Source organism: Phycodurus eques, chromosome 6 (genome assembly GCF_024500275.1).
Source record: "Phycodurus eques isolate BA_2022a chromosome 6, UOR_Pequ_1.1, whole genome shotgun sequence".
Lineage (NCBI taxonomy): Eukaryota > Metazoa > Chordata > Actinopteri > Syngnathiformes > Syngnathidae > Phycodurus > Phycodurus eques.
In genome coordinates, this window is record NC_084530.1 from 25,425,045 (window position 1) to 25,436,533 (window position 11,489).

The 11,489-nt window shown below is 39.2% G+C and overlaps 1 protein-coding gene across 2 annotated transcripts; it reads left to right on the top strand.

Moving 5' to 3' along the window:
• Positions 1 to 631: 631 nt before the first annotated feature.
• Positions 632 to 9,485, top strand: LOC133404054 (dnaJ homolog subfamily A member 3, mitochondrial-like). Of its 2 annotated transcripts, none has more exons than XM_061679635.1 (12): positions 632 to 827; positions 1,254 to 1,390; positions 1,500 to 1,583; positions 3,090 to 3,287; positions 4,267 to 4,419; positions 4,488 to 4,635; positions 4,848 to 4,912; positions 4,995 to 5,123; positions 5,220 to 5,335; positions 6,493 to 6,611; positions 7,143 to 7,282; positions 8,422 to 9,485. In XM_061679635.1, the coding sequence occupies exons 1-11, from the start codon at positions 632 to 634 to the stop codon at positions 7,265 to 7,267; spliced, it is 1,470 nt and encodes a 489-aa protein (XP_061535619.1). In that variant the 3' UTR covers positions 7,268 to 7,282; positions 8,422 to 9,485. The 2 variants fall into 2 exon arrangements, with proteins under 2 accessions (XP_061535619.1, XP_061535620.1); XM_061679636.1 differs by having other exon boundaries at positions 7,146 to 7,282.
• Positions 9,486 to 11,489: the final 2,004 nt, after the last annotated feature.

Below are 11,489 nucleotides of genomic sequence, written 5' to 3' on the forward strand. Positions count from 1 at the left end.
TGGAGATGACTTGGAATGAGGACATGCAATTCTCTTTCATTACGTCACTTATGACCCAGTAGCCGGAATAGTGGTACTAAAATAAGATTCCCTCCTTGATTTTATTTATTTTATTTTATAATCTTTTTTTTTTTTGCATACATTTTTACAACTAATAAAGTGACTACAGCCCTACCTTTTTGGTCATTAACCGCTTGATGGCGCCACCTACTGTTTGAAATCTGCTAAAATAAATACGCAATAATTAAAATGTTAATTTGTTTTTTTTTAAATAGAAAACTTGAAAATGGGTAATGTAAAACTTGAAGAAGTCGGAATTTATACAACACACAACTATGAATTATAAAATATGAAAGATAAAACCAAATTGCAGAGCATTAAAATGGGGTGTGGGGGGTGGGGGGGACGGGGTGAGTATTGTCAAATAAAAAAGTTCAACAAGATATTGTGGTTCAACAAGATATTGTGAAGAGAAAAATACGAGAAAGTGAGGATCAAAATAAAGAGAAGTGTAATCAATACAGTGAAAGATAGATATGTGAAAAATCAACTCTTTTTTTTGTGTATATTTTATTTTTTTTAATGAAAAATATGCCGTTTTCTTGCTGAGACAGGAAGTGACGAAATAAAAATGGCGTCCTCCGTTAGCCGGCTTGCTACACGCTCTTTCGCTACGTCGCTTTTTTCTAAACTCATCCGAGGTCGTCTCCAGTTTGCATCCGCCACACATGCGTATCTTTCGGCGACGTTCTCGACCGCACAACAGGGAGGTTTGGCGGCTCACCCGAGCTCGCACAAAAATGCGGTGACATTGAGCCGGCTGACAGGTGAGCGAGCTCAAATATCTCCGGTGCTTGTCAAAACAAGTCATTTAAAATGTTCAAAACGGCCTTTGCGATGTGACAGATGTGACAGAGTCAACCTGAGTGCTACCAATGAAAATACCGTCTGTTTATGGCTGATGTCACATTGCTGCATTTACGTCTTATGAACACTGGACGAGCAAATGGGATGTCTCATTTAGTCCCATTAAAATTCTGAATGGACAGGATTTCCTCATTTGAGATGGAATCCAATGTAGGACTTGAGACCACACGTTAGTGTCTCATGTAGCTGAATTTGTGCATAGTGAACAGCGAACGTGCGGACATGACCTGTGTACCAAACATCCATTGAACCATGGTAGCACATCGATATAAAATGACTGGGAGGAGGTGAAGGTGACGAGTCCATTTGTGTCGTCCCGTCTGCAGCCTTGCGATGTCCTCACGTTATCCCGGGACGATCCTTCCGGACCAGCGCCAGATGCGCCAACAAGCAAGACTTGTACGAGGTGCTGGGCGTCGCCCTCACCGCCTCACAAAAGGACATCAAAAAGGCATATTATCAGGTGAGACGCATTGCGTGTGTCCCCTCGTTGAATCAGAAAAATTAACTGAATAAGTAAGATCCTCGAAGTCTGCACAGCACAGTCTAATCTGAGTTCTTTGTGTTCACAGTTGGCAAAGAAGCACCACCCAGACACGAACCCAGATGACCCGGAGGCCAAAGAGAAGTTCGCCAAGCTGGCCGAAGCCTACGAGGTACCAACCGTTAACATACCGGACACTCACCAACCTCTTTTTTATTAGGTGCAATACTTACACGTCATGTAATCATTATATCTCATTAGACTGTATTAAAGTCCAATACAAAAGATAAATCAAAAATTCAGTTTTTAAAAAGTTACCACACTAAGGTATTCATGAAACAATATGTTAACAATTTGTTGTACAGCGGTACTTGGACTCATGAGTGACACGAGTTTTTTGAGATACAAGCCGTCACTCGGCTGATTTCTTTTGTCTTGAGTTGCAAACACTTTTTAAATTATTATTTTTTTTAATATGATATGGTGGCAGCAAACTTCACAACAAGCTGCAGTTTGGCAGATAGTGAAAAATTCTTCAAAAATGAGGACAAGTGCTTGCTTCAAGCCGTTTATTGGTTGACGTTTACCATGAAACTAAACAAAACAAAAGAGACTTACCGTCATTTCTCATGTATAATTCGCACCCATTTATAATACGCACCCCCAAAGTTGACCTCAAAATTCTGGAAAACCCTTCGACACGTATAATGTATTCTTACAATGCATGATTTTGCTTCTACACATATGATCGAAACATGAAGTATGATCTGTATTTTGTTAGTTTTTTTTCAAAGAATTATTCTGAAGCTAAGCATTTTATTTGAACACGTAATACTTTTTGTAATTTACTTGCTCTTATTTTGAAATTCACAGCCCTACTTTTATTTAGTAAATTAGATAACACACAGTTGTGCTCATATATTTGATTACCCAGGCAGAATTTGTAAGATGGGCACAATTCTTTAAAGAAATACATTTAATTTTATTTTAATGGGATTCAAATTAAATGGTCGAGCATTTCAGAAAAGCATTATCATTATACAAAACATAACCATGAAGAAATTAATGATGGTTGTTGTTCAGTCATCAGTCATATTAAAAAAATATATATATATTTCACAAATTCTGCCTGGGTATGTAAACGTATGAGCACAACTGTATATATATGCACTCATATGTACTCCTGTCATATTGGAATCAAAGTGTATGCTACACCTTTTTTATAACCACTAGGTGGCTGTGGCATATTAGAATGAAAGTGTACACCGTTCTCATAACCTCTAGGGGGCGGTGGCATTTTGGAATGAAAGTGTACAGCTTTTTTATAACCACTAGATGGCGGCATACAGTTATAAAATGTGAAAGTTTTTTTTCCATTTCCCCACTATAATACGCAGTATTAACCTTTGACAATTTTTGGGGGGGAAAATGCGCATTACACACGATAAATTACGGTACACATTGTGTATTCGACTAAACCTCCCATATGAGTCCACTTAACGCCAACATACAGTCCATTCATTTCAACGGGGACAAATGATTTGAGTGTTTTGAGATACCAGGGTTGTCATGGCACGTATTAAACTCGTAAGTCAAGGCACCACTCTATTTTAATTTCATGACTTTGTGCAGTTTTACCCAATGTTGTTGTTTCCAAATCCTTGACACATCATCGTAGGTGTTGAGCGACGAGGTGAAGAGGAAGCAGTACGACATGTACGGCTTGGCGGGCTTCGACGCGAACCACGTGGGCCAGCAGCAGCACTACAGAGCGGGCAGCGCCAACGTAGACCCAGAGGACCTCTTCAGGAAGATCTTCGGGGATTTTGCCAGCGGCTTCCAAGACGTCAACAGCATGTTTGAGCAACGGCCGGAGGTGAGAGGGGGAAAAAAAGGCCCTTCATAACTAACTAACGAATTAATATTATTATTGAGAAATTGGTCAGGACGTTTTTTCTTTTGTTTGTTTTTTTAAACCACTTTCTGAACGTGCACTTCTTGCACTGACAAAATGAGTGACAACGGAGAGAAGCTAGTTTGCAAAAGCACAGTTAGTCTGGCACATTTTTGTGGGTGGGTGCTCCTACCCAAAAAAGGGCACCCATTGCCCAAATTATTCTCACAATTAAGAAAAAACAGATGTGTGTAACTTGCATTATGTATGTATTTCTGTTAACACAATCAACGCAGTCAGTAATACAACTATTAAGTGAAGGAAGGCTTCAGTGACTAGAAAAAGTCAACACACCCCTGTTAAAGTGTTTGGCCGGGGGCTAGGTGGGAGCACATGTACAAATCTCCCAAGGACTCAAAGAAATGCCTGTCAAATTTCAAAACACTTTGGATAAAATTGATGACAAAGAGGGTAAATTTAAATATTCCTTTTAATATTGATGAATAAAGGGGGGGAAAAGGGAGGCAGCAGAAAAGGCACACCAGGGCAAAAGCGCAGGTGCTTGAGCACCACCTAGTGGCTATGTGTGCACATGCCTGCAGCCAGTGTTACCAACTTAGCGACTTTTACGATCCCTGGAGAGACTTTCTTTTAAAAATCGACTAGCAACATTGATTTACTTTAACATTTATTTTCGTATTATCTCTGAAAAAAAAAATATTTTCTTCTGTGGAAGCTGATGTAAGTTAAAAAAATTGCTAGTGAAAGAAAAAAAAACATTTAAAAGCTTGTGTGGTATCACGAAAAATAAAGCAAAAACCAGAATGGGGGAAAAAAAACAGAACTTGTGAATATTGTCATTATCATTTGCTTTTTTTATAAGAGGAAAAAAATAGCTTAAAACTGTATTTTTGTGAAAATGTCGCTCTCTAGTCTCTAGTTTCTCCTGCAATGTCAATAGTTTGTGATGGAGCTGACGTTTGCTGAAGCGGCGAAGGGCGTGGACAAGCAGCTCTCCGTCAACCTCGAGGATGCCTGCCCGAGGTGCGACGGCAAGGGCAGCGAGCCAGGCACCAAAGTGTCGCACTGCCACTACTGCAACGGCACGGGCAAGGTGAGTCGCACTTTTCTCCCAGTGTATTTCTTTTAAAGTCATTCATGTCTGCGTTTTCTTTTTCATAGGAGTCGGTACAGACGGGGCCCTTCATGATGCGCAGCGCGTGTCGACGCTGCGGCGGCAAGGGCTCCATCGTAATCACGCCCTGCGCTCTGTGCCGAGGTTCGGGTCAGACCAAGAAGAGGCAGACGGTCACGGTACCGGTTCCGGCTGGTAGGTGCCCATCCTGGAATGAATAAATAATCCTAATTTATTTTATTTATCGGGGCCTTTCAAGCCACTCCAGGTCACTGTACAAACATAGTTTTAAAAAAAAGTCTTCAGTCAATAATGCAACCAGTGGATAATTGGAGCATGCGGTCCATTACATTGTGCCGGTGTACCTGATACTGTGGCCTGTTCGTGAATATGCCGTGTGTCTCCAGGGGTTGAGCATGGTCAGACTGTGCGCATGGCAGTCGGCAAGAAGGAAATTCTCATTACGTTTCGGGTGAGTCTCGTCAATTTGCAATCGGATTCCAGTGATTGTGTTTTCCCGTGTTGTTTACGTACTATGAAATGGGCCCGCATAGGTCCAGAGAAGCCCCGTGTTCAGGCGCAATGGAATCGACATCCACTCCGACGTGCTGATATCTGTGGCCCAAGCCATCCTGGGCGGCACGGCCACTGCGCAAGGCCTCCACGACACTATCAGCATCGTGGTGAGACGGTTAGAAACAGATTGATTGTGCAGGTGCCCCTAATATTGTGGCTGCAATATTTAATCCAAGCAAATGTGCTCGTCGCCATTTGCGCAGATTCCCGCAGGGTGCCAAGCAGATCAGGTAATCCGGCTGCAGGGGAAAGGCATTCGCAGGATGAACAGCTACAGCTACGGCGATCACTACGTGCACATCAAGATCAGAGTGCCCAAGTAAGAGACATGCCCACTACTGACCTGCTTTAAAGGGGGAAGAATATAAAAATAAATTATTTCTATTCAGTGATTCCATTTAAGACCACATTTAAATAGTTTCCAACCTTAGATTCTGCTGTAATACATTTGTATTCAAAAAATAAGAAAAATAGAATCAGTCTATCTACTCTTCAGAAAAGTAAACAGGAGGGAGGCCTAAATGCTCCCAACTTTAAACACTATTATTTAGCTAACCAATTACAATACCTCGTCAAATGGTTGCCCCACAGTTAGTAGTGTGATTCACGCACTTACTGCAACAAAAAAGTCATGAATATGCAAATTGCTTGTGTATCCCCTCACTTATACTCTCGTCCTGTAGACATTTATAATTTACATAATTAATGCCACCACACTTCAGTTGTACAGCCGGGTTCACGACCCTTGTCCTGCATGCTTCTTCTCCTGTCCTTGTCCTGTTCTATCTTGTCCTGTCTTTCCCTCACAGGGTGTCGCACTACAGCCCCATGCAACACTCATATTTAATGTTTCATTGTTGTAGATAATGTAATGATTTACTTCGCTCATCCTGTTCACAATTAGTGCTTTGTCTTTTGTCTTTGTTTCTCTCTCCCTTCTAGAAACTTTGTTCTGTTCGACTGATCAAGTCTGATTCTCAATAAACCTCAATTATAATACCACAAAGCTTAAAAACTGCACTGTGACACAGTAAAACTGTTCCAGCATAAAAGGGATACAGATTTTCCATTCTGCTTGACCTAACAGCCGAACAGGACAAAAAAAAAGGAAAAAAAAGGGGGGGAAGAATATATAATATAATATAATACATATGGCACTCCACGTCAATATAGTTCTGCATACCATTTGGGTTTGACATAGTGTTTCAGCCTGGCTGCCAGGTCAAACTGTGTATTATGTAAATTGGGGGAATTGTGACGACCAAATTCGTACAATTCAGATTTTTTTTTTTTTTTAAAGATAAGCAAATGACAAAGGATTGACTTGGTTGTTTAATTTCACACATGGTGGGTGGGCAGACACTCCAAAGTTCCAACTATTTGCATAAAAGCTATTAAAAAGTTCATTTTCCGTAATATCTTTCACTGCTGGTCTCTTTGTACGCATCATTCATTCTTGGTTGTTCGTCTGTGCAGGAAGTTGACGCGGAGGCAGCGTTCTCTGCTACTCGGTTACGCCGAGGAGGAGGCGGATGTTCCTGGGACCGTTAATGGTGTCAATCCATCTCCAGCTAAGCGTTTCACCGACACTGAAAGTGAGATGCGGTAGAGATTAGTGGAGGCCATGCAATGTCATTTTGTGCACTTTTTTTCGATATTTTATTATTTATTATTATATTTTTCTGAGCAGATCGCAGATGAAAAATCACTTTTAACACACCCCACATGACATGATACCCACTTTGGATAATCTTTTCGTGATATCCGACAATTGGGTCTAGATCAGAGGATTTAGATCAGAGGAAAAATGCTCAAATGTTACCTGTTTTTTAAAAATTTTCAATGGAGTTTTGCTCCATTTTGCTCCAGATCGCTTATAAAAACAAGTAATTAATGTTTAGTTGTTTCAACTATTTAATGAATCATTCATTATAATAAATATAAAAACTTCGGAAAACTTTTTCTTTTGCTTGTTTGGCCAAAAATCAAATGACAAAATAATCAGTCACTTTTATAATTAGATTTTCAATTCCTAATTGGACGTACTGATGATGCACAGAATGATGGTCGTACTGATGGTCATCTTTATTGGTGGACATACCGCCGACACTTTGCTTTGCGCTCAGCAGGGGGAGGCAGCGCGTCACATTCTGGTGAGAAGTCGAGCAGCTCAGAGGGAGAAGACAAACAAAAGACTGAGGACCAGGAGGAGGGTGGCTTCTTTTCTAAACTCAAGAAAATGTTTAGCTGAAATTACGCACACAAGGTAGGCATTTTTACACTCATGTATAATCTTCATCCATTTAAAAACATTGTTTTAATTTGTACATTTTTTTGTAGCGCTTCTCTCCTCAATAATGAATAATTCAGTGAGCTGGAGCATTTTTTAATGACAACTTTTTGCCTGAAATAGATGTATAGTTATAGTTTTTATTACATTGACACCTATGGGCAATTTAGTCTTAAATGAACCCAGAGAAAACCCACACAAGAACAGGGAGCGAATCTGCAGCCATGCTGATCTCACGTATTATGATAAATTATAATAACCACTTTGGCTTTTTCCCCACCAAATATGCTTTTACAACTTTTCTCAAAAAAAATTGCAATTATTTTCCCTCGAAAATATGCAGCCTGTTTCTCTTCAGAAGTAGAACTTTTTTCAAGATTATTTCCCTCTGAAATCACAGCTTTTTACCTTGTAAAATATAGCACCTTTAAAATTAAAATTTTTTTTTTTTAATTTAAAAAAAAAATAAACACACAGTTTTTTAGTATACAATATTCAAAATGTAAACTTTTTCCTAAAAAACAAACTCTTACAAATAGCTATATTTTCCCCTTTAAAAAAGCTATGTTTTCCTTAAAATATGTAACTTTTTCTAAATTATTAATATTATTTTTTTATGACAACTATTCACTGACTAACTACAAACTACTAACTACTTGACTAACTACATTGATACCCTGGACAATTGAACAATTTAGAGCAGAGGTTCTCAAACGCTTTACACCCAGTACCACCCAAAAAATTACATCGCTCTCAAAGTACCACCATCATGGTCAACATTAAATTACAGTAGCGTAGTATGCCAAAGTGTTCATCACGAAACAAAGCAGGAATGTATTCCTAAAAAGTGTATTTAATATTATTGTAAGGCACTGTAACATTATGCACAGCTTGAACATGAAGCCTGCACTTAAAAGTAGGAAAATTAAAATGTATTGAGAAGTGGAAATACCTAAACAAATGTTTGTTAACAGTTCAAAAAGATGAAATGCAAATGTAATGTACTTAAAGTTAAATGCAACTGAACTGTACTAGATAATAGCCACTTTAGCATTAGCAACTTGAATGTTTGGATGCTCACTGACTGTTGTTTTATTTTTCCCCCGCAAATAAAGGTCAACATGGCAAAAGAAGAGGATGAATCCGTGAGGATGCACGTTTGCATGGAGGCAGTTGTAAAAGCTGTGGGTGGCGAAAGTGGCACAGGACTGTGGTAATTAGTGTAAAATATTGTTCGTCTTTTTGAAACTTATATATAAAAATATATATATAAATAAAGTCCACAGGGTAATTTCAAGCTTTCGCTCATTTTAGCTGATATGTGAATGCAGCCGGTGGCGTTATCACTTGCTGTGTGGTTTTGAAGCACTGCAGGGAGACTCCAAAGGCAAAACGCTGGCCGTTGCCTTTCTGTGCTTTTCGGACCGCAGAAATTGTTCTGTTCTCAGCGTGCGGTTTACACACGACAACCGTAAACGTCCTCACAAAAGGCGACTAAGGCGTCCTTGTTAAAGCCAAGTATGCGCGTACGCTCCATGAGGCGGTTCTATTGCACACAAATGTTCCAAATAAGTGATGGATTCCTTTTGCTACTTATGTCTGTGCTGTGCTTAGAAACAAACATGTTATTGTGTTCTTATTGGACCTATAGCTGCAGGATTTCCAAAGCCATAAGTCCAAAGAATAATCACTACTCAACATCAGTCAGAACCACAAAAACAACAGCCATGCAATATGCATGTATACCACCACAAAAATGTATCATAGAATTAATATAAACGCCAACTAATATAATGTAATAACTTTCTGATGACGACGTTCTCTTGTAATCTAGTACAAGCTCGTAACTTTTCAACTCAATTATTAGAAAAGTACTTTGAAAATATGCATTTTTTTCTTTAAAAAAATATTTTTTTTTACTAAAATTTAAAAAATGACTGCTTTTTCTTTAAAACATGCAACCTTTACTCTAAAGAAGAAGAGGTTATATATGTAAATAAATTTGTGCAACAGAAGCCTGCGAATGACTATAGATGTGATTTATTGTTCTCTAATAGGAATTTGTAGTGGAACTGTTTGAGGCTTCAGGCTACATCCCTATTGCATTTTCCAGCTATTAAATCACAACTATAGTCATTGGCAGGCTTCTGTTGCACAATTTATTTAGGTATGTATTCGCAATAAAATGTAATAAATATATTCAAATTTATTGAGATGTACCTGTGTTGTCTTTTGTCACACCAGTCCTGACACACCTTGTATCAACATTGGAAACAATCATCGAAGGATGTCCATTGGGCTGGATAGTGGCCATCTCCTGGCATGCAAATCTAGTTTTAAATGCAATAAAAATTCTCTCACTCGAAAAACTGTTGTTTTGCACTGGCAGACACATAAAGTTCTGTTCTTTGTTTCTCCACAAAACATTTGTTGATTTATATGTTTGTCGCACTTTTTCAAAATTCACTTTTCAAACTTTGGAATACACCAAATTTATTTTCAAAAAGAATTGAAAGCTCCCGTGGGAATTTTGCAAACTTCACGCCCATCTCTTCCTCCTTCTCCACATGTGGGCCTTGGCACTGTTGTAAATTTTCTTCATCCTCAGTCATTCTGAGGCTGTCATAAATCACTCTCGTGTAATTATGTAGAGACGGTTGACTCCCGGTGTTTCCTCGGCCTGCGGCTGGAAGAAGTCTGCAGACGAAAATGTTTCTCATTGGCGGAAAAACAACAACAACAACAAACTTTCTGTGTGAAAATGTACTCACAATCTCACCCCAAAACACACTCAGTAGCACACCCTGGAACGTTTGAAGAAACTTGCAGTGTCAGCGGTCATCATGAAATTGGGTGGCTGCTATTTCGGGAAAATTTAAGGGTTTGTGCATTGATGAGCTACTACTAGCGAATTTGTCCACATGGTCCCCAATTGGAAGCAGGTAACCGAAGGCCAGTGTTTCCCAAACTTTATTGACCCAAGACACCCACAGCACATGGTCAAAAGGATAATGCCATTAATCCGTTCCAGCCCCCATTAATCAGCAACACTGTTTTGGGGTAAATTATTCTTTAAAAAGAAAAATAGTACTTGACAGTATTGTTCTTTCTAAGTACACAGTAATAACTATTAAATAGAATGTAAATAATTAAATAATTTGGGCATCATTTCATGCATTCAATGAATGGCTCCCTCTGGTGTGTGCAGTTTGGCCACCACGGGCAGTATAATACAACTGCTCAATAAACTCCAGTAATAGTATTTTATTTTTTTGCAGAGGATAAAGAATACATGCCTCTGAGTATTGTTGTATTATTGGTCTACATGTGTTGCTGCACCATTTCTGGTCAAATATCCGTTGCTTGAAGGCATCATCGATGCTAATTGTGTTAGCCTGTCTATGGGGTTTTGCATTGTTGTTAGCATAAAGCTAGCTATGTTTCATCATACAAAGTTCCTCCTCCTCTCAAATAGTCGACGCCCTTTCCAACAATTAAGAAGTTTTAAGGACTCACCAAACCAGTTGGAAATAAAAACAAAAAGCACATCAGCGTGGTCTTATTGCCATGCCGCAAGAACAAACAAAATTGGCAATGAGGAAACTAGCGGGGAACAATTAGGTCGACCTCCAGCTGCACTGCATGATTATAGGAAAAAGGAACTTTAAAAAGCTGCTTTAACAAAGATAATAATACTCGGTCTTCATCGACACTGTCACAGCGGTATTTATTTAACAATATGTCTATTGCTGTGGTTGCAGCGGTGGTGTAGAAGCATCCAATAGCTGTGTAATTACAGGGAAAAAGTCAAATGACGAGTGTGACGTTCCTGCAGCATTGTCGGTCAGCGAATTAAATACAAACCTTTTGAACTTTGTTCCCTTTCAGTGAGTTCAGGCGCCACCAAAACCAAAGTGAGCAGTCAAAAGCTAAAAAAAAAAAAAAAACAGCCAAGTTTCGATTCACAACAGATTCAAATTTGTTGTGTTAAACAGAGAGTGGGAACACACAGACAACAATGACTTGAATGGTGATTAGAGAGCAGTGAAAGCCAATTAAATGCTGCGTGTCAGCTCTTCCTCAAAGGTTTTCACCTCTTCTGCGTTGTGAAGCTTGTTGCTCCTAGTTTGGTCTTGTGCGTTACAAACGCGTGAAAGTGGCTGTGTGTCAATCACGTGTGACT